General features: G+C 53.0%; 11 protein-coding genes across 11 annotated transcripts; 4 read left to right on the top strand and 7 right to left on the bottom strand.

The window, feature by feature from the left end:
* Positions 1-2: 2 nt before the first annotated feature.
* Positions 3-2,241, bottom strand: BKA58DRAFT_467936 (uncharacterized protein). The gene is made up of 4 exons (XM_046175082.1): positions 1,664-2,241; positions 1,503-1,602; positions 632-1,447; positions 3-575 (listed from the first exon to the last, which is right to left on the bottom strand). Exons 1-4 carry the CDS (start codon positions 1,851-1,853, stop codon positions 56-58), a joined length of 1,626 nt encoding a protein of 541 aa, XP_046028247.1. The 5' UTR covers positions 1,854-2,241; the 3' UTR covers positions 3-55.
* Positions 2,200-4,449, bottom strand: BKA58DRAFT_138337 (cytochrome P450). The gene is made up of 4 exons (XM_046164529.1): positions 3,851-4,449; positions 3,449-3,792; positions 2,875-3,385; positions 2,200-2,823 (listed from the first exon to the last, which is right to left on the bottom strand). The coding sequence occupies exons 1-4, from the start codon at positions 4,189-4,191 to the stop codon at positions 2,430-2,432; spliced, it is 1,590 nt and encodes a 529-aa protein (XP_046028246.1). The 5' UTR covers positions 4,192-4,449; the 3' UTR covers positions 2,200-2,429.
* A 1,533-nt stretch (positions 4,450-5,982) lies between these two features.
* On the top strand, positions 5,983-6,706 carry BKA58DRAFT_400373 (EF-hand superfamily Ca2+-modulated protein; the record flags this gene model as incomplete). The annotated part of the gene is made up of 3 exons (XM_046171587.1): positions 5,983-5,985; positions 6,038-6,234; positions 6,289-6,706. 3 exons carry the CDS (start codon positions 5,983-5,985, stop codon positions 6,704-6,706), a joined length of 618 nt encoding a protein of 205 aa, XP_046028245.1.
* A 552-nt stretch (positions 6,707-7,258) lies between these two features.
* Positions 7,259-9,465, top strand: BKA58DRAFT_335851 (guanosine-diphosphatase). The gene is made up of 3 exons (XM_046168248.1): positions 7,259-7,744; positions 7,795-9,145; positions 9,202-9,465. The coding sequence occupies exons 1-3, from the start codon at positions 7,417-7,419 to the stop codon at positions 9,257-9,259; spliced, it is 1,737 nt and encodes a 578-aa protein (XP_046028244.1). The 5' UTR covers positions 7,259-7,416; the 3' UTR covers positions 9,260-9,465.
* Positions 9,466-9,887: 422 nt separating this feature from the next.
* BKA58DRAFT_419603 (uncharacterized protein) lies at positions 9,888-10,789 on the top strand (the record flags this gene model as incomplete). Its single annotated transcript, XM_046172719.1, has 3 exons — positions 9,888-10,185; positions 10,242-10,320; positions 10,369-10,789. Coding segments are annotated over exons 1-3 (687 nt in total), but the record flags the coding sequence as incomplete, so codon positions are not given.
* Positions 10,790-11,322: 533 nt separating this feature from the next.
* Positions 11,323-13,626, bottom strand: BKA58DRAFT_455420 (ankyrin repeat-containing domain protein; the record flags this gene model as incomplete). Its single annotated transcript, XM_046174546.1, has 2 exons — positions 11,323-12,496; positions 12,566-13,626. The coding sequence occupies 2 exons, from the start codon at positions 13,624-13,626 to the stop codon at positions 11,545-11,547; spliced, it is 2,013 nt and encodes a 670-aa protein (XP_046028242.1). The 3' UTR covers positions 11,323-11,544.
* A 162-nt stretch (positions 13,627-13,788) lies between these two features.
* On the bottom strand, positions 13,789-14,968 carry BKA58DRAFT_295358 (uncharacterized protein; the record flags this gene model as incomplete). The annotated part of the gene is made up of 3 exons (XM_046166882.1): positions 13,789-14,486; positions 14,543-14,772; positions 14,820-14,968. Coding segments are annotated over 3 exons (1,077 nt in total), but the record flags the coding sequence as incomplete, so codon positions are not given.
* A 2,463-nt stretch (positions 14,969-17,431) lies between these two features.
* Positions 17,432-18,618, bottom strand: BKA58DRAFT_381318 (uncharacterized protein). Its single transcript, XM_046170003.1, has one exon. The coding sequence runs from the start codon at positions 18,463-18,465 to the stop codon at positions 17,470-17,472; it is 996 nt and encodes a 331-aa protein (XP_046028240.1). The 5' UTR covers positions 18,466-18,618; the 3' UTR covers positions 17,432-17,469.
* Positions 18,619-19,032: 414 nt separating this feature from the next.
* Positions 19,033-19,940, bottom strand: BKA58DRAFT_357989 (heterokaryon incompatibility protein-domain-containing protein; the record flags this gene model as incomplete). Its single annotated transcript, XM_046168700.1, has 2 exons — positions 19,330-19,940; positions 19,033-19,267 (listed from the first exon to the last, which is right to left on the bottom strand). Coding segments are annotated over exons 1-2 (399 nt in total), but the record flags the coding sequence as incomplete, so codon positions are not given.
* A 19-nt stretch (positions 19,941-19,959) lies between these two features.
* Positions 19,960-22,530, bottom strand: BKA58DRAFT_138208 (uncharacterized protein). The gene has a single exon (XM_046164527.1). The coding sequence runs from the start codon at positions 22,346-22,348 to the stop codon at positions 20,339-20,341; it is 2,010 nt and encodes a 669-aa protein (XP_046028238.1). The 5' UTR covers positions 22,349-22,530; the 3' UTR covers positions 19,960-20,338.
* Positions 22,531-23,819: 1,289 nt separating this feature from the next.
* Positions 23,820-25,643, top strand: BKA58DRAFT_311259 (MYND-type zinc finger protein MUB1; the record flags this gene model as incomplete). The annotated part of the gene is made up of 2 exons (XM_046167327.1): positions 23,820-25,528; positions 25,583-25,643. The coding sequence occupies 2 exons, from the start codon at positions 23,820-23,822 to the stop codon at positions 25,641-25,643; spliced, it is 1,770 nt and encodes a 589-aa protein (XP_046028237.1).
* Positions 25,644-26,693: the final 1,050 nt, after the last annotated feature.

The raw sequence follows: 26,693 nt of genomic DNA, 5'->3' as shown, positions 1-26,693 counted from the left end.
AAGTGGATAGATTTCCCATTGGTCTTTTTCGACTACTCGAAGTACGCAAGTCATCTCAGCAGTCCAGACTAACAATCGCGGCACTACTCCACGGCACCTCCACACTCATCATACCCTTGCCATCCACCTTCACACTCTCTCCACACGTCACATTATCCATGCGCACAGGCTTTCCCTCATCGAGCTCGTAGTTGTAGCTGTAGCCATCCCAAGTAATACCCGTGATAGCATCACTTCCATTGGCTAACAGCCTCTGCACCTGAGCTTCACCCTTGCAATCGCTCGGTAGCTGGAAAGAGTACTTCTCTACCGGACGTGCGAAAGGTGTGGTGTAGTTGTTATCAGCGGTTGTGTTGTATGTGTGAAGATCGACGAGGAGAAGGCGGGTGAGCATGTCGTCAATGTGAGCGGCGTATTGGGTTGCGTAGATGGAGGATGAGGGCAGCTCTGAGATCTTGAGCTCAGACTCGGATGAAGGTTTGTGCATGAAGGCTGCGACGGCGACGTTTCCGTAGTATGGTGGCTTCGTTCCGCGAGCTGTGAGGTTTGTTTGTATTGGTTGCCAGGATTGGTAGCTTTGATGACGTTGTTAGCTCACGATGGTTTTAATATGAGAACAATGAGTACACACCGGTAGTTGGTTCCTTGGTGCATGTGAGAGCGAGACAGGTTCTGCGACGCGAGATAGGTGTTCCAGTCTACGCCCCACAGCGCAGCACCGAAGCTGTTGCTGAGACCAGGTCGTCCCTGTCGGGCCAGCGAGTTGTGTTCGCCCATGACGAAGGGGACGTTTGGAGCCAGCGCGTCTCCTAATGCCTTGATACCATCTTTCACGTTGATCTGGTCCCCTGCCTTGGCGAGAACACTGCTGTGGTTCATCAACGTGCCTTGCAACGTGATACCGGGATTGGTGGAGACGCCCATGTAGTTGTGCGAAGCGATCAGACCGATATTCTCCTTCTCGTCCAACCCCTGCTTGAAGACTTCAACGGGGTCCAATCTGAAGTAGTCATTGACTCCGATGCCTGCAAAACTCGGTGCCATGAACTTAGTCCCTGCGAGTTCTGGACATGCGGCTTTGGTGGCTTCTTCAATGGCAGTGGTGCCATTCAGCCATTCAGACACATAGTCCGCCTCAGCCCAGCTGCCGTTTCGGTATCCAGACGCAGTGAAGAGATCGGGCTCGTTACCGTACTCCCAGAACAGCAGGTCACTCCCTATCGTTTTGCAGGCGTGCGGAACGGACGCCCAAGTTGCGGCCCTTGCAGCGCTGGAGTTGGCGCCCATGTTGAAGCCGTGGACGAATCGTGTGCCTTCAGGCATGGTTTTGTAGGACTCGAAGTAGGACGGGCCAATGGTGATGATGGTCGGGTAGTCGGCTGAGATGTTTGGGCGGATGATGCCGACGATGCTGGTCTCGAGCGATTCATCAAAGATAGCGATATCCCTAAGCTTTGAGTAAGCTACGCATTTCCAAATACGCTATGGAGGGGAAGTCTCACTGTGTATTGCCGCCGACGCGAGCAATTGGCATTGAGCCTTGCAGCTTGCCAAGGTTGCTCATGAGGTTGTATGAGAAGGCATTGGGATGCGATAAGTTGCCTATCAGCGACGATCGTCAGTAAGACTGTCGTGACGCTTTAGTATATCAAATGAGGCATACCAGCAAAGTCGGGCCATGACGAGAACTCGAACGAGTACGATACGAAAGAGTCCAAGGGAATGCCAGCATCGTTGGGTGCTGACTTTGGAATCGCAATTGGTTTTGACCTAGAGGAGATGTGAGCAGCCTCGGCCTTTAGAAAAGCACCGAGAGCCGCGACAGCAAGAGAGCGCTTGATTGAGGGTGACATCGTGGGCGTTCGATCGTTGCTGCTACACCATAAAGGCCGCCTGCGCGAGGTTTATGGGCGTCGCCGGCAACGGAACTTTGGCCGCGATGTCATGCGGCAATTGAAAAGCATGGCCTCGGTCAATTTTTTGGTATCTTGGTTGGAGATCTGCATTGTATGCGGGGAATTTACTGGGGTAAATACGTGCAAAGCTGGGGTAGCTGCCAGCCTCTTTTGCTGTCGGTGACGATCGCGTGCATGCACGCGTTGGATTAACCCGGGTTGCAGCTCGAGTTCGGGAACGCTTTGTCGAAAAGAGGATAGGCTGCCCTCCACTTCCCGAATTGCAGTCAAGACAACTTCATATGCCGCACCCAAAATGAATTTGTATCATTCTTGGCTTGCAGCGTTTGCTCCACTGTGACTGCTTCGTACGTAGATTTACTCACGGCATTTTTTCTCGGGTAACATCGAATAATTACACGTGAACGGCTAAGACCGTCTGCCTAGACGCGACTTTGCGGACTCGCGCAATGAGTACCTGTTGACCTCAAATCTCCACCTCGGCAGGCGTTGTACCACTCCCACCCTCAGCATCTAGCTCAGATTCTTCAACGTCTCAGCATCGCTTTCGCCCCATGGGTACACCTCCTCCGCGTTCTTGACCAACTCTCGGCATTTCTCACTCCTCGGTACGATGTTCACACGGTACGGTTTCGGATGGCTTACAACGCCAGGTTCAAATTCGACCCTAGGCTCTACAACCTTTCCATTCTCGACAGGCTTCTCGACATTGAAGACAGCTAGCGATTGCGCGATTGTCGTGAATAGAGCGTTGTCTGCGACATAGCGTCCAGGGCAGACTCGACGCCCGTACCCGAATGTCCACGTGCGTGGATCAGGCTCCGCGGTGTGAGTTGGCGTCGTAATGTAGCGTTCGGGACGGAAGACCATTGGATCGGGGTAGACGGCTGGGTCATGTGTGAACCACCTACATGCTGTCAGTCACGAATACATCTGCTTCTCGCATTATCATACGTACCAGTTGTTAGGCAAGATCATCGCTCCTTTCGGTATTCTGTACCCATTGATGCTATCCTCTTGCGTGCAGGAGTGGGGTATTGACATGGGCCCCACAGGATGCCATCGGTGCGTTTCCTTCACTACGGCCTCAATATACGGCAAGCTTGATTTATCGCTAGTGATTGGTAGTCGCTCTCCGCCAATCACACGGTCCAGCTCCTCTTGCGCCTTCTTTTGAACTTCTGGAAAGACGGCCATGGCCAAAAAGAACGTCATTAACGATGATACGGTGGTGTCCGCGCCGCCTAGGTACATGGATGCAGCGGACCATTTGTTGATGTACTCCATGGACGCGTCTGAGCCGAGGGATTCGATGGCTTGGGAGAGGAAGGACGTCTTCGCTTTCTTATCCTGCATCTGTGATATGACGAAAGCGTAGGGCTCTTCGGCCGTGCGTATCAAGGTTTTTGCCATCTGCCGTGCTGTACGCTTGAAGCCGGTACCTGGACACCAGTCTGGGAGGAAACGTACTTTTCGAAGTCAGCGCGCGCTACTGCATACATGGTAGCCCGATGATAAGGAGGCAAGCTTACAGAAGGGCATGACGTCGACAGGCCATCTTCCCGGCACACTCGAGTCTGCAAACTCGGCCATCGCTTGGCCTGCTATATCTACTAGCGGATCCGGTCCCTTCGCGTTCGGCGTATAGCCATAAGTGACTCTCAATATGACAGCACCTGCTTCTTTCCTGATGTGTTCAAACAGATCGTTGGGAGATTCCATGACATTCAGGAGGAAATGTGCAGCTTCTTCGTTCTGGACGCGATCAAAGACCGCAAGAGACGTGCTGGAGCTGGCTACTTTCGCAATATTGCGACGATGATGTTTGAAGTTCTGATCGGGTTGATGCATTGCCAACGTCTTGGTCCAGCCAATCCTGCGTCTCTGTCAGCCAGTTCCGTTTCGTATATGGTATAAGCGCGTCAGAAGCGTACATGTCTCCACTGAATACCATATGTGGCCTCCCTGAATAGATCGCCGCCCGATTGCTTAGCAGCTCTACTGCTATGTTCGCATCGTTGACGATGACGAACGTCTGACCCAGAACCGTGATCGAGCTTATAGGACCATAGAGGTCTTTGTGTTTAAGCCAATGATGGCATTCGAGGATTCCAGGCTTCGGTAAGTCATTAATGTTGCCAATGAGGGGAATGCCCTGGGGGCCTGGAGGAAGCGGAAGATCATGGCTTTTCTTGCGCAAGAAGAAGCGGCTGAGTGTGTAGAATACGAGAGTGCCAACGACGATGAGAAGAGGCGTCGATGCTAGAAACGCCATATTGAGGCCACCTTACTTGTGCTGGAGACGAACAACGGTATACCAACCGGGAAGGGATGCAACTTTTGTGACGAGACCGAGGAAGTATCTTCACGGACATATTGGAGTTCATGCTGAGTGAGCCGGGCGAAGCTTAGTTTTTTCGCCTTACGCCCGATGGCAGCACACATACTTCGAAAAGCTTAGTGCCTGTGGAGTCGTCGCGGGAGAACCTATCTTTCAAGGCAAGTAGTACTGCGGGTACAGGCATGCTGCAGGCGTAGTTGCTGACAATCAGTGCAACGCAGCCTTATGCCACACTCGGTAAAAGGGCAGTGCGATCGTTACCCAAAATGGAAGCATGTGTAAGCACGTCGCTGCACATCATATAACAACGATGTATGCTGACACCTGATCTAAGGAAAAATTGAACACTCTGGAGCCTACATCAACGTGAACTCATAGAAAGTAGGCGATCTAACGTCAACATAGGCTTTAGGGTGTTCAGTCTTCTTCCTTAAATGAAGTGCTGATATGCTAGAGATGTGATTCGTCAGGTCGGACCGCGGCTGCGCAACGGTGGGCGCCGGGGGACGGGACACGGTGGAGGTGATGTGGTTTCCTGCACCGCTGGTGGGGTCTCGTGAGCCTCGCCCACGCTAGCATGCAGGGCGCAAGAGAGGCAGCCACTCGCAGCCACAACCGCTCAAGGCGACGCAGACTTAAGGGCACATGCATAAGAGAACATCACACAATGTTCAAAGCGAGCTTGGGTGGATCAAATGAAAAACTGTATTGATGTTGTTAAAGCGGGTAGCTGAAAAGGGCTGTTAGCTTTCATCATTCATCAACACCATGCCATTGACATGTGCGATGGCGGACGCGATGCGCCTGGCCATGCGGGCGGAGACTGTACGATTACACAGTCATCCGAGGCCACGCAGCGAGCCAGCGACAGCACAGTGGAGGCAACAGTTGAGAAATGGAACGCTCTGTAAACACCAAAGTGTTGATGCAACAAAAGTATGTCTCCTCCATTCCTCGCCCTTGAGCCATCTAATCGGTTCAACGGAGTTGAGGAACAAAGGCCTCACCACCTTGAAGGGGGTAGATGAGGTTTTTTAATCTTGCTTCACTGTCCACACTTGCTCAACGTGAAAATCCGTAATGGCAAGCTCTAGCAATTTTAGAAGCGGAAATTGGTGTCTGTCCCCCATTAAATAATGGAAGGGATGAGAATCACGGAGGTCAAAGTGAAAAAAGAGAACTCCCTCAAAGCCAACACCTGTGCCAATCCCAGCCTAAGAGGTGAACCAACACATCGCGACACGCCTAGTGCTCAACAGTCGGATGGGATTGCTCCGCGCATGGGACCGGTGCTTGGGCACTCGAGCACTGCGTCCGTTCACCTCCTCGTCTGCGGATAATATCCTCCCATCTTGCAAGACCGGAGGCGCACCAGGAGGAGGGGTGGGTTCAGGGAGGTAGGTAATTCGTAGTGGAAGATGTCGACGCTAATCGCGTCCGACGCGTCTACATTAGTATGCCATGTCAAATGGCGAGCAACAAGAAGACTCCAGAGCCGCAAAAGGAATGGAATAAGGGAGTGTTGAAGAATAGACACGGAGGAAGTCGCGTTGGCTTTATAACCTGACGCGAAGGAGGGGAGTGGGAGCGAAGAATTTAATTGTTCGGGAAGGGGCCTGTGTTCTCCTTGGCGTTGGCCCATGCAGTCGCGTCATCGAAGCGAATGAGATGACGAACGACACCCACCAGCACAGGAGCACGTTTCGATCTTCGCAAGTACGCGACATGGTAAGTTCTGTGATGCATGCTCGGGTTATGGATAGCAATTGACACGTAATAGCCTCCTAAACGCCGTGGTCCTCCCACCAAGCCGCCGCCTGTCAAACGCCCCTCGAAACTTGCGAAAGAGAACGGCATCACCGCGGCGCAAGAGGCGGAGATTCGCGAAGCATTTGGCCTTTTTGCCGTATCGCATCCCGAACATGAAGACTCCAAGGAGGGCGTGTTGAAGAAAAGCGATGTGCGCCGAGTTCTGATGTAGGTCACGCGAATGCGCCCGAGAGCAGCGCGCCCATGCTAACGACTACAAAGCTCGCTGAATCTCACACCCGACAAGTCCGAGATGTCCTCTATCTTATCCACCATCGACCCTCTTAATACCGGCTATGTCGAGTTCATGCCCTTTCTCTCATACGCTGCGATCGCTATACACTCGAAGGAACAAGGGTCCGACGAAGATGACGACGAGGAAGATTTCCAGGGCGAGAGCAACGCAGAAGAGGTTAGCGCGGCATACAAGCTCTTCACACACGGCGCTGCGGGACCGATAACGCTGGGCCATCTGAGGAGGGTAGCGAAGGAACTGCGAGAAGACGTGCCAGATGAAGTTCTGAAGGATATGATCATCGAGGCCAACGGCGGGGTCAAGGGTCAGGAGAAAGACGTGGGAGGGGTTAGTCTCGAGGACTTTGAGAGTGTCATGAAGAGGGCTGGACTATCCTTCGGCTGAAGCGTTCGAGGCAGTTTGGGCGACTCACGGAACGCTGCACTGCACGATCATTGTGAAACGCTTACGAATACCACTGTCGAACTCGCCCATGGCCATCTTGCAAGGCCTCTCGCGAAAGCAATTCAACTTCCCGACTAGCCATCACTCCACCCCACCTGTCCTCTCCATGCTACGCAGACGATATCTGCCGCCAGCGAGCGCACTCAATCTCCATTATGGGAGGCCGGTATACGAGGGAGGGGGCAGCGAAGCCACGGTTTGAGATAGATCACATGTCGGGGAAGATATCTACACGGATTTGGGGACTAGATGTTGTAAAGGAGAAATATATTGTGGCAAGACATCCGTACTGTATCTGTAGCATAACCAAAAGATACCACGCCGTCTCGACTTGAATGCGATGCCAAATATAGCCGCTGCCGATAAGACCGGCGCGATTGGATAGCGGCGCGGCAGGGCTGAAGTGGAAATGTTAGTGCCAAGATTCAGGGACCTCACTCAACAAGCACACGAACACGAATGCAGCAGGCTTGCGTAACGCCAATCGCAATTTCACCTCCTCTCCCACTGCTCTGAACAGTCACTCCTGTTGTACGTTGACTGCAACTGTGTTCGCATTACCACACGTGCCTGGCTAACTTGGTTCCAGCTCAGCTCAATGACCGCGCCCTAAACTTGGACCCTTTTCTCCCCTCGTGTCGCCTAGTCCCATGTCCAGTGGAGTTGAGGTTCCCGGAAGCCAACGACGTCCCGGCATCTGGTCCTACTTTAGTTTCACTGGCCCACGCCGCCGCGTCTCCGTCTCCCTACCACGCAACGTCGACCCCAATCGCGACGCCAGCGACCCCAACGCCAAAGCCGACAGACACTCGCGCCATCGCTCCACGTACTCGGACGCATTCATGAACGACCACAAGGGCAGCGCCGTCATGAATCAAGGGCAGCGGATGCGCTACCTGAAGACAGGTGGCGTCATTGCTTTCATACTGCTTGTGTTGTATTTCGTCGCACCGCGCGATGGCATCTCAAGACCAGCAGGTAGGTTGAGGACACATGCTGGGAGAGACACGTGCTAACACCGTCATCAGTATCCCGTCCAGCAGGCGGCAACACAGCAGCCGGCGATGCAAAGGCCGAATGCACAAAGTCCTTTTCCAAGGACAAGCCGCTCATCCAATATGCCCTCATGATCGACGCCGGCAGCACCGGCTCCCGCATTCACGTCTACAAGTTCAACAACTGCGGCCCGAGCCCTGAACTCGAGAGCGAGAACTTCGAGATGACACCTAAGAGAGACGGAGGCTCTGGTCTTTCAGCATACGGAGACAACCCTGAGGCTGCTGCGAAGAGTCTGGACGTGCTAATGGACGTTGCGCTGAAGAACGTGCCCAAGGAATACCAGTCGTGCACACCCGTCGCTGTAAAGGCCACGGCCGGTCTCCGCAAGCTCGGTGAGCAGAAGAGCAATGCTATTCTCGCCGCCGTGCGCCACCACCTCGACAACGACTACCCATTCCCGCTCGTCTCGGAAGAGAAGAACGGCGTCGAAGTCATGCCTGGCGAGATGGAGGGAGTATACGCGTGGATCACAGTCAACTACCTTCTAGGCAAGATTGGCGGCCCGGATAAGAACCCTACCGCCGCTGTCCTCGATCTCGGTGGTGGCTCTACCCAAATCATCTTCGAGCCCACCTTCCCCGACACTCCCCGCGGCGGACTCCCGACAGAGCTAGCAAAGGGCGACCACAGATACGAGCTCGACTTCGCCAACCAGAATTTCAATCTCTACCAGCATTCGTACCTAGGCTACGGTCTCATGGAAGCCCGCAACAACGTCCACAGCACCCTCCTCGCTGGCCTCCACGAGAACAACAAGGACAACAAGGAGTACCTTCAGAAGCCCATCGTAAACCCTTGCATCGCACCCGGCATGACACGCGAAGTCGAAGTACAAATGCCCAAGGGCCACGCACTCGGCGACTCCATCACAGTCAACATGACCGGCCCCGCCACCGCCTCGCCCACCCAATGCCGTGGTCTAGCCGAGAAGACCCTCCACAAAGACGACGAATGCGCCATTGCGCCCTGTGCCTTCCGCGGTGTCCATCAGCCACCGTTCGAGCAAACTTTCGCGACCGAAGCCGTCTACCTCCTCTCTTACTTCTACGACCGCACCCAAGATCTTGGCATGCCCGAGTCTTTCACCCTCCGCGAGCTACAAGATCTTGCCAACAAGGTGTGCACTGGCGAGAAGGGCTGGGATTCTTTCAATGCTGTGCCCAAGGCGATTGAGGAGCTTAAGGGCAGGCCCGAGTGGTGCTTGGATCTCAACTTCCAGTATGAGCTGTTGAGGAGTGGGTATGGTATGCCGATTGACCGTGAGGTCAAGATTGCGAAGAAGATCAAGGGTAATGAGTTGGGATGGTGCTTGGGTGCTAGGTAAGTTCCTATATACCCTGATCAAAATTGTGAGGACCGTGCTAACATAACAATAGTCTCCCACTTCTTGAGGCGAACTCAGGTTGGCAGTGCAAGATCAAGCAGGTTCAATAGGTGCGTCTTGTACGACCTATTACTATGCTACAGGACGATTTTTAACGCCTTGATCTTTTGGACATCTCTGTCGCGATATGCATTGATTGGCGTTCTTTCTGGGTATGGTTGTGATGCGGACGTGTCAAGTCTCTAAAGGTGGCTGATGTCTGGTCACTAGCCTAGGTGTTGATATAGATAGACCGTAATGAATACCATCATTCTTCACATCTAACTTCAAAACACGTGCTTCTTTTTGATGGTGAGGCTGACATGCGCTCCAGTTACATCTACTGGAACATCCTCCGTAGACCTCCAGGTTCATTGTAGTCGCCATCCATGTAGCGGTCAGCTTTTAGAGCGGCTCCCAGGGAGATTGAACCTTATTGCTGCTCGCCCAGCCGGGCAGAAACCCAAGGGTATGGATCCGAGATCCTCGCTCTTATTACTTCCACGCGTACTGACCTTGACTTGGAGTTTAATCAAGGCGGTGGGATGTCTAGTCGGACAGGTATAACCTCTTTAGCTGGCTGTCGTTGTTGCGCGATCGAGAACGTGCCTTGCAACGCCACAGGATTCATGAATTACATTAGCTAACGGCAATGTCGATGCACATCTCATGACCTATAGCTTGGGAAGGTTTAAAGTCCAGCTCACAGCAAGTTGATTATTCTGTTAACCATCCTCTTGACTATCCTCTTCGTCCAAAGATCGAACTAGAAACGCTAATAGTCAACTACCTACTACTCGGCGAACAGTATGCCAGCTTCGAAAATGGGCCGGAGACTTGGTAGTATAACGGGCGCGTTCGCCGCTCTCACGGCATTGGTATCTTCAACTTCCGCGATTCCCTTTGGTGTACAAATCTATTCATGTACAACGCCTGGAGTTATTGCGTCGGCTTTTGATGACGGGCCGTGGATTTACTCGGAGGATATACTTGATCGGTATAAAAACTCCAAGATGAGATTCTGCGTACCCCTTTGCTGATCTGGACTTCTAGCATGGAAGCAGCGGGGTTTACAGCGACGTGGTTCATCAACGGAGATAACAAGGGGAAGATATACGATTACAACTCTACCCTACACAGGATGGTTAGCATGGGCCATCAAATTGGGTCGCATACGTACGCCTCCCCCTCCACAAACTTCACCCATACAAGAACATCAACTGATCGCAATACTAGATGGAGTCACGCCAACCTCTCCTCCCTCTCCCCCACCGCCATACGCAACGAAATGACATTTCTAGAAGACGCCATGACAAACATGCTAGGCTTCTTCCCCTACTACATGCGCCCACCTTTCCTCGCCGCAAACAGCCAAGCGCTCGGTGTGCTGAAAGAACTCGAGTACCACGTGATCATCAGCGACCTCAACACCAAAGACTGGAAATACCAATCCGCAGATACAATTAGAGAAGCAAAGGAAATGTTCGATCAAGGGCTAGAGAGGGGGTATAGTATTGTTGAGGCGCATGATCAGGCAGAATGGACACAGGGCGAGTTAATTGATTACATGATCAAGGTTGTGCGGAAGAGAAGTATAAAAAGTAAGCCGGCGTCCGTCCACATCTTCACCCTGCTTCTATACCAACACCCACTAACGAACAACCACCGCACAGCCGTCACCGTAGCAGAATGCCTCGGCGAACCCTCACCCTCACAATGGTACCGCACCGCCCGCCTCCCAGATCCCCTCACCAGATCCAAACTTAGCTGCCAAACACCCTTCGCAAAGTGCGAAACCGCGGACGACAGCATCCCATGGGAGAGGATTGCCCCCGATCTGACGTGTGGGAATAAGGGAAAAGGGAAGGGGAAGGGGTATATCTGCCGGAAGGGGCAATGTTGTAGTAGGCATGGGAATTGTGGGATTACGGAGGATGACTGTAAGGTGGAGAGGGGGTGTCAGGGGGAGTTTGGTGTTTGTAGGGGGTAGGGATGTGTCGTTGGGTTGTTCTTCTCGTTGGTGCTGATTTCTAATGGGTGATGGTGAGGCGCATGCTCTCGATCTGTTACCCCAAGGAACTTCCTGAGCACGATAGAAGAGCTCGTCCTTCCTTCGACCCGAGCGGTGTCGCCCTTTTCTATGATGATCATACGTCCTCGTCGCATCATAGTATGACTTCGGGGGATCTGGTAGTGACTTTGTGATGTGAGGTACCAAACCAAGCTCTTGTATTGACGCTACTTCTCTTGTCGAGAGGAGCTGATTGGAAGGGTACATATGGATTCCAGACATTGTGAGTCGCTCGTTCGTGTCGCGCCAAACCAAAAAGTCATGCATACGTACGAGAGTACGCCGCTATCTGACGACCTCTTTCATTGTAACAGACTGGTTCTTATGCCCCACGAAAACGCCGTAATGTCCGACGGATTGCAGATGCTCTCGCAACATGTCGACGACAGAAGAATGAGCAGCTTTTTCTGCGTAGGCAGAGGCTCTCTGGAACTGCGCATGGTCGCGGCCACCTTGTCCGGCATTAGCCCTTAAAAGGCAATATAGAACATCCACTCGTCCGCGGGCAGCAGCACATTCGAGTGCGGTCATTCCGTCGATGACAGCCCCTGGAGCATCTACAGCCGCTCCTTTGCTCAGCAAATACAGCACTATGGCAGTGAACCCGCCATGAGCAGCGAGTTGGAGTGCGGTTGCGCCACCTGTTCTAGCAGGTAGCGCGTTTACATCTGCCCCTGATCCATAGAAGAACTCCACCAGATCGAGACTTCCGATTTCTGCCGCTCGTTGCAACGGTGTACGTCTGATCCTACCGGAGGCAGGAAAGTCTATATCGGCATCTTCCCGCCGCGACAACAAACGAACCATGGTCATGTTCTTCGTACCAACTGCGGCAAGCAAAGCAGTGATCGTTGCGCCAGGTTGGCGGCACTCTTGATGTAGTCGCGAACCAGAACCATGCTCAACATGCAGATCAGATAGTCTGGCAACTACGGTTTGTGGAGTACATTCGAAGACATTAGGCTTGTGCCCGTGGTCCAGGAAGAGTTCTGCCCATGACGTGTCATTGCCTATATCTCGCGTGAGGGCGATGAAGAAAGGTGTGACCATCTGACGATCCCTTGAATCAGGATTGTGAGTAAAGCCGTTGGGATCGGCACCGTGCTTTAGTAGCAGCTCCACTGCAGGTCTGTCGTAGCGCCTAAGCGCGTCACACAGTACAGTCGATGCAAACCCCCCTCCTACTCCAAGAGGATACCTTACTCTGAGAGCATTAAGAATGGCTCCAAACGATGAACTCGCGTTTTGGTAGGCATGTTGTAGTGCTCGCGAGTCGCGCGGATCGGCGCCGTGGGAGAGCAGCCACGTGCATGCGTCCACAAAGTTCCCGCAAGTAGCAACCGTAAGCGCTCCTCCAAGTTCCGCTCCAGCATACCAGAGCCTCTCCATCATCTCGAGGTCTTGCTGTCTCACAGCTTCTAGGAAAGCAGGTGACTCATTTTTTTTTGGTGGATTTAGCCGGGCTCCCGCTGCTAGCAACTTCTCTACCATGGCATGATTCCCGTTTTGCACTGCGAGAAGAACTGTCGAGTGGTGATCATGGGAAAATACTGAATTCGGGTTTGCTCCAGATTTTAATAGAAGCTCGGCAATTTCATCTTGTTCTGCTTTGAGCGCTTGAACGAGAGGTGGGAGAATCTCATCCCGTCTTTCGGATACTGCATCGAGCTCCGCGCCGCCATTCAGCAACTCAATCGCCATATCGTAGTCTCCAAGCCTCGAGACCGAGCTCAGAGCGCATCCCAGATGGTGCGCTGGGATGTTTCGTCGTTTGGAAAGTAGCATTGCGAGTATCCCTTTGTTGCAAACTTTTACTGCGGCCTTCCAAGCATGAAGCCAAGAGTCCCATTGATCGAGACCCTCCAAGGCGTGGTGTTCAACGAGAATTTGAATTATACGTTCGTTTTTCGTACAAATCGCCTCTGAGTATGGGTCTGAGTATGGGTCTGAGTATGGGTCTGAGTATGGGTCTGAGTATGGGTCTTTGCCGTATTTCCTGTCGTTCCTTGTTGGATGGTCGTTGACCGTCGCCCCTTGCTTCAAGAACAGACGTACCAGCTCCTCGTCCTTGCCTCTGATTGCCGAACAGAGACTAGCTTTGTCAAGACTAATCTTTTCATGTAGCAGCCTCAGTACCACAGTGTGATGCCTATTGCTTGCTGCGATGTTGAGCATCCGAGTAGTCTTGGCTACGTCCAGCCTTCCCATGATCTCTAGCATTTCCAAAGCCATCCTTTCTTGATTTATGTTCCGGAGGAATGTTTCCCATATGTATTCTGTCCCGTTGGCGATCTGCCAATCATCGTAGTTAGCGTGAGCAAATTTCTTAAGTACATCGATTAGAAATTTGTGTTCTCTCGCAATCATTAGGATTTTCAAGGTTCTGAAGTCGAATCGGTCCATCCTTCCCAGAAGCGTGTTGAATATTTGAGGATCAAGCCTGTGGCCTCTGGGGCCGTGAAGTAGGGCGCAATTCAGAGCCCCGAAGGCATACATCAAGGTGTCTCTCCGGTCAAATGACTTGTAGACATCTGCACCATGACGGAGCATGACGTCGACCAGAGCTTTGTTCCTTAGCATCGAAGCGCGCTCTAAAGCTGTGTAAGGCTCCCCATCCACTTCGCAAGTCAGCTCGTTAATGTGAACCTGCAACATTCTCATCGACAGAATCGTGTCCACCATGGACGCATTGCCAACCTCGATGCAAGCTCTTAATAGTTGCTGAGTTATCGGTAATCTTAAGTGCCCTCCTTCGGACAGAAGCTTCACGATAACATGCTCGTCGCTTACCATTCTCAAAAGGTGGTAGAGCTGTTGACCAGAGATATTCCCAAGGCCAGCCAGATTGTTGCCGAGTGCGCACAGAAGATGGCGGTGCAGATCCGACATGTGGACGCCCATGCGCATACTTGGAATCGAGTCAGAGCCGGTGTCACCAATTCGGCCCTCTGTACATGGAAGAATCGAGCGCAATGCCGATGTCTTCGACATAAGTCGCTCGTACAACGCTTCGTTCGAAACCTGGAGCAAGGGGAGTCCTCGTTGAACGCGAATATAGTCTCGCAACTCAAGCATGTCGGTGCTGCCCAGCATAGGCGTGGGGCAAATTGGGGTGAAACGCTCGTAGATACAACGTTCTAGAGTCAAAAAAGGCAGATCGATTGTGAGGTCTTCGACACGGTCTTTGAGCTGAGGGCGAAGGACGTATCCCTTCGGTAGCTCTGGAGCTGTTTGTCATGTCAGGTTCAGGTTACAGCAAATGGTAGGACTGAGCTGTCCATACGGCTTGCATTGAACAGCTTGAGGAGAGGTACGTGACTCTGATTCTTGATCCGGTGAACTTCTCTCTCCGGAAGCAGCTCCCCCCATCTGTAAAGTTCGATCTCGTAGCCGGATTGTGCGTAGCGAAGGAGCGTAGTCGCGATTGCTTCGCTAACGTCGCTACTTCCATTCTTCTTCCATGACGCATCTGCGGCACCCCATCTTCTGATCCTGGTTCGATAATCTGCTTCTCTGTAGATATTGAGTCCCAGTCTCCACGACGATAAATATTGACTTACTTGGCGATGAAAGCATACTTGTCTTCTATTTCCTTCATGACTGCCTTCAATGGAAGCTGTCGCACCTTGTACAGCTCCGCAATGTACGGCTTCATCTTCGCCCAATCGGAAGCTTTGGGCCCCCGGCTACTGACCAAAGTTGAAGTCATGTTGCCCGGCGATCAGAGTGATGCGCAAGGTATGTGACAAAGTGAAGTAGGTTGATTCAGCACAAGATGAGCAGCTTCTCTCACGGAAGGTTAATGATTTCGGACCTCCCAAAGAAGGCTGCGCACGACGTGGCATGGTTAAGAGAGGCTGTGACAGCTGCATGACGGGATCGTGTGTTGATTGGTGCTTACCAGACTGTACATCAGGACCAGGAGGACGCTCACACTTTGGTATTTATGGCTGCGAACCAATGAATTGCGCTAGTGGTCCAACTAGTGTCCTTGCCCCACTATCTCACAGTCCCCCGGGACCCATGCCCATCCCAAAACATCGCTTCCTGACTCTCACCGTCTGAGGCAGAACGAGCATTAGGTTTGCAGTCTACATCGAGATCAAATTGTGCAAAGCAGCTAATCCAATGTCAACGTAGGCTCCAGAGTGTTTAGTTTCTCCCTTCGAGACCAGAATGAAAGCGTTGCTACTTGCATCAACCGATGAGGTGACAGCATAACAGAGAATCCATCCGAGTTCTTCGCTAAGATCCTTGGTGGAAAGGCCTTCACCGGTGCGGAGAATGGCGCGTCCACTTACCGAAGTGATTTTATTGGCTGACGCCAGAGTGGTGCTGCAGGTCATCCAAGCGCGCCACTATTTGGTGCATCAACTAGGCAAAGTCATCGCAATCATATCGCACATACAGGTACAATCCTAATAACCAGTCCGAGCTAAGACGAGGCCCCAGTCTGAGTCAAAGGCGCATTCTATCCTTCGCCACTATCTAGTGGCAGCAGGAATGCCTGCTCATCCGATTCATTGATCAAGGCTGAAGTGGTGAAGCGCCCCCTCAGACATGTACAACTTCCAGAGTGACCAGTCCTGTCGGCTTGCTCGTAAGCTTTCGGTCAACCACTTCAGCCTGGCGAACAACGAGCCCTAGTTGGCTCGCGCCAGACTGTTGCAGTTGCAAGGAACCCACCTCATAGTTTGCGAGGAGTAAATCACGACCTTCAATTTTGCTGATTCTCCCTGCTGGGAACCTCACATGGCAAAGACAAGTATAAAAAGCGCGTTTAGAGTCCTCGAGCCGCCATCTTCGCTCTGCTACAGAATAACTACATCGCCTCTTTGGTCCATACACGCATCACGAAACGCAAATGTCGATTTCAGCCGAAGTTCTCGTCGCGATTGCGGCTCTCATAATCACCATCCCAGTATCCGCAATGACAATCTGGAAAGCATACATGCGATGGACGATAGCACGTCGAGCAACTGGTATGTATTGGATTGCGCATAAGGCATCATCAACGCTGCTGAACATCCGGTTTCAGACGGCAAATCAACTGAAGATATTACATATCCAACTCGACGTCCTTCTTTGCTTGTCAGAAGTGGATCACGGGTCAACGTGGCGCGAGAAGAGGCTGAGCTCGAGCTCGGTACGAAGGGGATCAACTGAGATGTAAAGGAGCATCTCGAAAGCTTATGGTAAATTGAGGCGATGGGGACTATGGAGGTTACAGGACGCTATTGCCAAGCTTGACGATGGAATAGAGGATAAAGAAAAGAGCTAAGAAGCCCTAGAGCCTACATCAACGTCGGGCCACCTGCCTTGCATGTTCTTATGTCGATGTATTCTCTAGAACTGTTTAGTGGAGAATACGAAGTTAGTATATGTCTCACATGCGTTTTGCAAAAGTACAACTTACCTGGGTCAGGCAGCGGTTTGTTGACCGGATCGTCAGTAGACATAACAAATTTATCGCCGCTCTTGAGCAGCTTGTTGCCGCTAACAGCCGTGATGCCCCTGTGTACAAAAGGTCTGTAGCCGTCGCCAGACTCTGTTCCGTCTTTGGAAGACTGTGGCACGTCCAGGAGATTGATCTTGGTACCCTCCTCGCGCTCCTCTATTGAGTGTGGAACGTATGCAGAGTAGAGGTCAGTGAGATCGTGTTTGCGACAGTCTCTTTGCCTCTAAACTTCGCTTTGTGCTCGACAAAGATCTGGTCAGACCATGCGTCTACGTCGTCCTTCTTCCAGAACATGCGAAGGGTGGCCCAGGATACCTGTACTCAGAGCGGACCGTTTCGTTTGAGAAGGGACTGGCGTCTCATGCAAGGAAAAAAAGTTGAACAGATTTGCAGACTACATTAAGTTGGAAACATGCAAAGTCGATTGTCTGACCTTAACGTAGGCTCTAGAGTGTCCAGCTTCTTCTTGAATGAGGTGAGCTCGTGAACATGAACAAGTTTCATTCTTGAGAAAACCTGTACAATGTCAGCACTGCTTGAATAATTGATAGAGGCGGTTGTCTCACAGGGACACGCAAATCACCCATTCCTACCCACAATGAGCCTCTGACTACGTACCGCTTGGCCATTCAGGGTCGGACGCCTTCTCACACGGCCAGCACAAGACCTCCGTGGCCTTTGTCGTCCTCCAACAGAGAGTCTATAAAAGGATTTTCCAGATCAAAGATGGTTACAGGAATCCTTCTGTGGTTCTAGTCGGGTGCGAAGCCTCCATGGTCGGGATCGAGGTTAGACGCAGACCGCTTTGGTTTGTAGAAGAGTGTCTTGAACCCGTGTGCGGGGCGTCCAACTCGATCCTGAGTACCGAAGACCTTTGCTCGTAGCGTGAGTACCGGTTGTTCCCCGTACATGTACTCAAAGTGAAACAAGTCCTCCGCCTGCCAATGCGAATCAAAGTTCGTCCAGTCAAGGAGAGGGGAAATGTCATCCTTGTATCCACGGACCTTGGAAGCTTGACCGATCATGGCGTATATGCCACCATATCCATGTGCGTTTGTAACTACTACCATCGGTGGGTTTCCATCGCACAAGAGTGTACCGTTACAGGTTAGAAGCCAGTCATGCGGTCTGGTTCCTGGCGGCGCATATCCGAAAACATGGTGCATATGATCCAATATCTCTACCATTTGACGATCAAAATCGGGGCTTGGGTCATTTGCTGCACAATACAGGTAGCGCATGTGTGAGTCGCCTGCTTCTGGATTCTCATCATCCATACTCATGACGTCACGTAATTTGACACCACGCCACGTGTCTCTCGAATCGTCTTCAAAGTTCAGGTTGACTGTTGATAGACTTTGAAGGCGCGCCCTATAGGCTTCGCATCTAAGTCGTACATCACGTCCGTCGAAGAGGTCCATGTAGCGCTTGTGTTTGTATGGTTCTTGTGTGTACAGGAAGCGCCAAGGTACATCAATCGGGTGATATCGCTCAGCTATCGAGTCTAGTATTGCTGGCGCCCCATACGTGACATTGAAGATTTTCGACAGCTGACGAGGCCATTCAATAGGCGCTTCATGTAATGGCGCAGTCTCCGAGTTATCGAGATATAGGCGTAAGACCTCAATAGCGACTTGCCAATTAGACTTCCTGTAGTCAGGTACAGGGGGTTTGCCGCCTCCCCAATCTACCAGAGCCATGGTACCGAACAGCCGGTCTCGAACGTCGTTACATTGGAAATTCTGCATGGTGTCTAGCACTTCTGCCAAGCGGCGACTTCCCAACGCTCGAACGCCTGAAGCAAGCGTCAGACAACCGCGTTGAGATTCTATGCCTCGGAGTTCTTCTTGCAATATTGAACAAGAACCCTGTCGGCGTGAAAACCACGATTGCCAAGATAAACTGCTTGCCATCAACGAAACGCCACTGGAGAAAGAGTCGGTGTAGTCCGACATGTTGGTCCAGAAGTCCACTAGCATAGCCACACCAAAAAGATAGTCGAACGAACGCCTGTCCATGCCACAACAAAGCGAGATCTTGGGGGCAACATGTAGCTCTTGCAAGATCCAGACTCTTGAGAAGTAGGGACGCTTCATGAAGGCGATGAACACGGATGCTAGCGCTTGCCTTTGGGGAGAACTCATTGCGAACAAACACCGAAGTGTGACCCAAGAGCTCTTCGGGATAGGATTGGACGCTACCCAGTGGCGTGTATCTTTGATGGTGGACCCAAGAGAGAGTTTGTATATGCTGGCAAGAAGCAACCTGTTCTTGTCGATGGACCGAAACAGAGACGTGCTATCATCCGTGTGAGGCCCGACACATGCCAACACGTGCACCGATCGTGCATATATCTGCGCCATCATTCCGACTTGATGACTTCTTTCCATTGTAGTATTTTGATTGATGCAAAGAGCGTCCATCCAGTAGTACTGGCTTGCTTTGGAAGAAAACGCTTGTTTCAGCGCGTAAACGCAATCCTCACCTGCCGGGAAATTGAGTGTGTTGATAGAAATCCAATAAGTTGGGACTGGTGAGCCCCATGTATATCTGATGCCACAAGTGACCGATCAGTATGGAGCATGTAGTCAATGCACATGCGGAAAACGTACGACAGAGCATAGTACGCAGGAGCCCCTGCAACAGGCCAGGTGGTTAGACGGCAGACTACGTGACCATCTGGATCGATTTCTTGGATTTCCAACAAACGTATGTGTCTACCTCCGTCCGGAATGGTATCGTGTTCGAACTGCGCAGTTGACGGGCCTCCCTCCATGGTATCCAGAGTTTATGGGGGATGGTCAATGTGAGAAGTAAGCTGTATTCTGAGCTGGTGAGAAAGTTCAGCCTGATGCGCTTGACGTCACTGCGCGGCATACAGGCCGTATATGATCTATTGTGAGAAGGCCAATACAACATGCATGACTTTCTGCCTGCTGGCGTTCATGATAGGCTGGAAAGGTGTGTGGTAGCACCCGAGCTTGAGGACCGCGACAGTGGATGGGGCAATCAGCGCGACAAGCTCTTCTTGAGCCTCGCGAGTGCATGTGTCGAGACCCCGCCGCCTTAGCCATGTTCTTCGAAGGTTGTTGGGTACTCGTGTATGCGACAACTTGCCGGCTAGATTCGCACAGGGCATGCGATGATGCTATGGCCCGATAAGGCAGCCGAGGCGCCGCGGCAGAAATCCGTGTCACATTCTAAGGTTTGCTGCATGTACACTATTATAATTTAGTAAGTAGGTAGTCTCTAAGATAATGTGTACTTCTAGCTAGACATAATCTTATATCTTTCTCGATAATGCGAAACAAATTGTTGCCGCTTCTGGTGGCAGCAGCGACCCGCAGACCGCATTAGCGAAGAGCGGATGATACGTAATCATAGGTCTGCAAGCACATGAACAGAGCCACCCACAAGAAACCAAGTGCGAGCGCAATACGGGGTATCTTTTATACAGTCTATCAAGAAGAGTCGCCAATTGCCAGTAAAATGTGTCTATGCAAAGGCCGCTCTGGCAAGCCCAACAAGGCTCGCTCACAACAATGTCCTACCAACACCAAAAGGAATCTATACCACCGTCTCAACAAGTTGCCTTCCTCGTCGACAAACCCTATCCAGCAACTAAAACGACCCAATATTCCCCTTACTATACATAGTCTGCCTCCTCTTATGATGCCCCAACCCTTGCTGTCCCTTAACCCCATTACTCAGCCCAATCCCATCACCCAAAATTCCATTGCCCCCCACCTTCCCTTTCCTAACCGCCCGTCTCTTCGCTTCCCTCCTCTTTAGCTTCCCACTCCAATGCCTAATCTTGCGCAATATGCGATCAGCCATGAGCACGAGCAGCGTGATAACCATAACAGGGACGGCAATAACCCAGAAGAAGGCATCGGAATGGTGTTGCACGCCGTTGAAGCGCTCGAAGTTCTGTCCGAAATATCCGACGAGGAAAGTAAGTGGGAGGAAGAATATGGTTACGGCGGTGAGGATTTTCATGGATTCGTTTTGGAAGGCACCCATCATGTTGAAGATTAGGTCGATAAGGTTGTCGGCGGCACGCCGCATTTGATCCAGCGAGGCCGTAATCATGATGCAGTGGTCCTCCACATCACCAAGGTACGTGTGTGCGAGAGGGCTGATGTTGATTTGCGTCATGGTCTTGCGGGTAGCGAGGTTAGCGGTACTCTGGCTCATCATGGTGGCTTGAGCCATGGGGTCAGCCTTGTGATCACGCAGAGAGTTGATCAAGGAGACGATGGGTTGGATGGTGTTGCGGAGGATGGAGAGTTCGGAGGTGAGTAGGTAGAGGAGTTGGGAGTGGTGCAGCTCGGGGTCTTCGAGGACGTCGAGCTCGAGCTCGCCCATGGCGTCTTCGTAGGCGGCTACGACGGGGATGGCGAGATCGACAATGGCGTCGATTATGGCTTGCACTATCATGCTGCTGTCTTGGCTGCGGCGTAGGATGGTGTCTTCGGTGCGGAGACGCTTGAGTATCATGTCTTCTACGTCGTCGGCGGAGTGCTCGAAGAAGGATATCACGGAGTTGTCGGCGAGGAGGAAGATGCTGACTTGTTCGACGCTGACAGTCAGATGCTTCTCAGTGAGGGCTGAGTGCTGCTCAAGGTAGACGATTCGATCGAGATTGTAACCGCCTCGGTAGCGTTGGAGAGTGCGTACGGCGGTGGTGGCTGGTGGAGAGGATATCTTGACCTTCTCGAAGGGCGTGTCGTCGAGCTGTTTCTCTAGGCTGTCCAGCGCGCTCATCATCTCATCCTTGCGTGCCTGCTTCTTGGCTTCGCTCTTGGGGAAGAGCAGATTCTTCGCTTTCTTGTACAGCGACTTCTTCTTTTCTTTCCTCTTCTGGGGGTGCCGGGAGCGGGAGCGGGAGCGAGCCTTGTGCCGTCGTCGCTCGCTGTCGTCGGAATCTGAGTCGGAGTCGCTCTCGGAGTCCTCGTCCATGGGCGTCCGCACGAGTTTGGACAGAGTCAGGAGCAAGAAGGCCTGGTCAGAGTACCAATCCACCTTTGTCCTACTTTGAGTGCTCATCAAATCCTCAATGGCCAGCCTGTGCAGGTTCTTGTGGTTTCCCAGGGAACGAATCACGTCCCAGGACAAGCCATTAACATTGATCCAGCGACACGCCACCCAGTCTTCTTTCGGGTAGTTGAGAAAGTCCTCCAATGTATCGTTGTCCAGCTCATGGCACTCGACCTTTTCGTCGGAGAAGTCTACGACGGTAATCTGGCATCGCGCGTAGAGGTGGTGGTAGTTGTGGCCATCGGTCTCGTTCTTGGTGTCGACACCGGGCTCCGCACCGGGTTCCTGGTGCTGGTACGGGCGTGTTGGAGATTGGTAGTGCTTGACGGTATGCGATCGCGTTATTCGTCGACGCAGGGTCGAGTCTACTGAGAAGCGGTCAGGGGAAAGGATCTCTTCTCGGTTTGTCGATGCTGCAGTAGCCGTGGTCGCAGTTGCAGAGCGGCCGCGACTTCTCTGTTCGTTGAACTGGGTATCGATAGTCAGATGTGGAGGGGCGGCGGAATCTGAGGCAGAGCGCTCTGGCTGGTCGGGCGCGGGTGGAGCGGATGCGAAGTCTTGGACTTTTGTCTCATGGGGAGAGGCGGCCATCGCGTCCGAGACTGTGGAGCAAAAGGGTTGGGTAAATTATTCAGGTTAACGAGAGTGAAGAACAGAATGCTGCAGCCATTGGTATGGGACGGCGCGGATTGGCTGGTGGTTGGGGGGTTCTCCTTTGCAGACCACGTTGTGAGGTCGCAACCTCTGAGCTGCGCGCGAGTTTCATGTGCCCAATGGCCTTCACCATGACGGGACAATTCTGTAAAGACCCTGTGCACCCCGCAGAACTATCCAGTGCCACTGCACTCTCGTCACAGCGCAGGCGTTCTTGGGCCGGAATGCGTGAATAATTCCCTATGATGGGCAGCACGTTGAGTCAGATGCGTCGAGTCCGTAGTGGTGACACTGCATGGCATGGGCCCTACGAGAGGGCCGCCTTTGTCAGCAGCCTTGGTGGCATCGTGCAGCTGGCCGGCGCCCCACGCAGCCTCTCGAGAGCCGCCGAAAGATGCAGGCGCCAGCAGACGCAGCTCGAGTAGTCACAGTTCGCTGGCAATGCAGTGGGGGGACAAGTTTCAAGGGTTCACGGCATTCGCATTGGCAGAGGCAAGGGCGCCACCTGTGGCGTGGAGACGTGTGAGGGAATTTGGGCGGTAGAGAGGGACTCGTGGACGGCGGGGACAGGCGCCCGTGACATGTCGCTACACGTGCTGACCGTCCTCGAGGAGTGTGCTTCCCAATCACTTCCGTAAGCTACACTTGCTGTTGAGTGTCTAGCAGAGGTGAAAGGTGAGCAGTCATTTCGGTGCTCTCTTTTGCCCGTAGCGCATGAAATTAGCGGTTCGAGGCTACCCTTCTGGGCGGTCGGTGCCAATCCTTAACAGTGGGACTAGCTGCTCCACTGCCCATGACCTCTCACCCGAACCGCCTCTCTACATCCCATTCATCGCCGACAGCCTCATCCAGCATCCCATAGCCCAGCCTTACCACCACAACCCGTAGAGCCACACACCAGACGATATCAGTGTTGCGCGGCCCCACTGCGACGCCAGAGAGCGCTCTTGCCTGCCAGCCAGCGGCAGCGAAGCCATCCTGGTCCCCCTAACAACAGCAAACACGCCTCATCTCCCGCCATCACCATCCCTTTCCACCGGCGCCTGCTTTGGTTATTCTGCCCAACAGCCGTGATAGCTTCGTCTCGTCCGAGTCCGGCTGTGATCCGTCCCCACCGCGCTGTCGGGTTCCTTCCGCCCTCGAGCACACGTTTGCTGTGAAGCGCCGTCTGAGCACCACTCTGAGCACACCACCACCACCACACGGGCCCCTCTATTGCGTCCGAGCCTGAAGCATCAACAAACAACTGGCTGCTTCTCCTCTCACCCCGAGCTCCGCTGTTTGCTCGCTCCCAGCCTGCAGCCAAACCCACCTGCTTGCTGCCCACCACATGCGACACTAGTCCTGCACCTCTCCACCACCCAGCTCCCACCCACCTGCGCAGCCACGGCACCACACAGCTCCAAACATGCGCGAAGTTAACTTTAGCATCCCCAACGCCAACAAGGCGTCGGTCGGCATCACCACCGCCCTCTACGACCGCCGCGCTCTCGACTGCACATCGACGCTCCCGCTCATCAACTCGCTCAACCACCTCGCCTACCTCACAACCTCCTCGGCCCGCATACGGGACATTCTCACCGTCGATGGCGGCATCGAACGCCTGATATGCATCCTCAAGGAGGGCCGGAGCAAGGACATGATGGATATGTGGAAGTGGAACCTCGCTTTCCAATGCATCTTCAACATTGGTGTCCGCGGCTCCGAGAACGTCAGGACGCGTGTGGTTGAGGCCGACATGGTGCCCGTCATCGCCTCCATTCTCGACAACTACATCAAGGTCGTCGACAAGATGCGGGCACGAGCTGAGGTTGAGTTCAACAAGTCTGCACGTCTCGGTGCATCGAGCCGACACCACTCCTCGCGGACCGGCGAGGCTGCGTCGAGCTCCTCACACCGAGCTGATCGATCACGGCGCATCATTCCTCCTCCCATTGAGATACCCCAGCCGACTGACGCACCCTTGGCCGACGCGACTCCCATTCCTGCCTTCTCCCTGAGCTCCCCTCCTGAGCGAACGACATTTGCACGCGGCCGACCTGCTCACCACCATCACCATCGCAGCCACGAAAGCCGAGCACAGCTCTTTGGCGCTCCCGGCAACAACACCCGCAACCTTGGCCAGCCATTGGTCACGGCGCTACCCTCCATGGAAGCAACGCCTGATGCGTTTGCGCTACGGCCGGTGCGAGATGCGGATCGACTTCCTTCCATGCTCCCCGCCCTGCAAGGGGAGATCACTTCCCAACCAGAGTCACCGACAACACCGAGCGCCCCACAGGCACGCCAGACGAGCCCAAGAGCGGGGCTAGCCCGGACGCGCCGCCGACCTTCCATCCGACACCAGCTGTCCGTATCTGGAGAGTCGGACCTCGAAGCACAACAAGATGACATGTCTGCAGAGGCTGCAACAGCGGCGGGTCCGTCTGTGAATGAGCCAATCGTCGGCATTCAGAACAATGAGATCAACATGGCCGACATCGTCGACAACGCAGAGATGCTGGATGCTGGCAACACACCAGTTCCTATCGCTGCTCCGTCGGAAGGCACAGACGAGAACAACGAGACGTTCAACATTACTCACCGTCCAGCGCTCGATGGCAGTCTAATCAACCCCACCAACACCCCGCCGAACAATCCCATCACCGGTTTCTCTCCCATGCCGCCCACCATCAACGTCGTCAACACCAACCCACCGCCTCCCTGGCTACCGAGATACCAGCAAGAACGCAATGCGTCGGCTAGCGTGCTCGCAGCTATGCCTCGGGATGAAGACGTACTCATGTCTCTGCAACTACTTGCTTACGTATCGAAATACTGCAACCTCCGGTCCTACTTCCAGAACTCCCATCTGGTGCCTAAGCTCAAGATCGGCACTGAGCTCCTTGATGGAGAAGCCTCGACACCCAAGGCAGAGGAAGAAGAGGAGGAGCTGGAGGAATACGAACTTCCAGACGACTTCAACATCTTCCCTCTGGTTGAGCAGTTTACTGTACGGCACCACTCGTCCGACATGCAGTACTGGGCCAGCGTTGTTATGCGCAACCTATGCCGGAAAGACGACTCTCGAGGCGGCATCCGACAGTGCGCATACTACAAGTGCGGCAAGTGGGAAGAGTACACCCGCCAGTTCGCCAAGTGCCGTCGCTGCCGGCGGACCAAGTACTGCAGCAAAGAATGCCAGAAGAGCGCATGGGTTTTCCACCGCCACTGGTGCGTTGCTGCGTCGTAGGACATGCCGACAAACCTTCTCTAATCCTCTTTTACCAATCATCATCGCCAGTTTGGTTGTTCATCATCTGGCTGCATATTGCATGGCGCTGGGCACACTGCATCTTCTATGTCTTTTTTTTTTCTTACAATACTTAATGAGCGACACGACTACCGGATACCACAAAGCAAGTTCCTACTACCCAGAATGGCTTCTTCTTTGGCAGCGGAGGAGGAAATCTAAGGGAGTTGGAGACTTGCGTGAGAGTGAGAATGAGAGAGAGAGAGTTGGGCCTGCAAAGGCGAAAGCGAGAGAGAGAGAGAGGGGGAACGAGACTATACCATATCATTTGGAGCGAAGCATTATTAGCATATTGGTCTTCAAAAGCCAGGATTCTGGAGTAGTGAGTAGTGCGTTTTTGGTGCAATTGAATGGCAAATGCATCTTGGATAGGTTGTATATGTTCTTGAGGCGATTCTTTTGTGAGCATCGATTCTTTGCATTTGACTAGCGGCATCTATAATCCATACAGAACTAATACATCATGAACTTCATACGCGATCTTGATGTAGTCAGCGATGGTTGCTGTCGTTGCGTGAGGTGAAGCTGATTGGTGGATCGTCAGCTGCACATTCAGCCATGTGTGATACGTTGCGTTCGCGCCAGCCGCAGATGCGACCCGTCTGCTGCGGGGTCAGATCTTCCTTTTTGCTGATCGATGAACTGCAAACTGCAGAAGAAGCAGACATGGCTCTGGGGAAGCGCGCATATGCAAGCCCGCAGCCCACTCAAGAGGGGAAAACGGCACTACTGGGGGCGGAGCTGGAGTTGGTGGAGTCAGTCCGTTCGAGCTACGTCAGTCCTAAAATAGCCTGGGGCAGGCATCATGTGGTGGGTTGAAGGAACCTGAACCTAGACTTTGGTACCGTCCGTGTTGTTGGCGCGTGTTTGAATGAACGACAGGGAACAGTACTGTTTGCGCCTTGTTTGCACCTATGCCTGCGTACCGCAATGTGGTTGTTGTAATCATTCGTATCCATTGTAGTATCGCCGGCGCCGCGTAAAGCCCAA

This window comes from Alternaria rosae (assembly GCF_020736505.1).
Source record: "Alternaria rosae strain MPI-PUGE-AT-0040 chromosome Unknown BKA58scaffold_3, whole genome shotgun sequence".
NCBI classification, from domain to species: domain Eukaryota; kingdom Fungi; phylum Ascomycota; class Dothideomycetes; order Pleosporales; family Pleosporaceae; genus Alternaria; species Alternaria rosae.
This window is presented reverse-complemented; position numbering and strand designations above follow the sequence as displayed.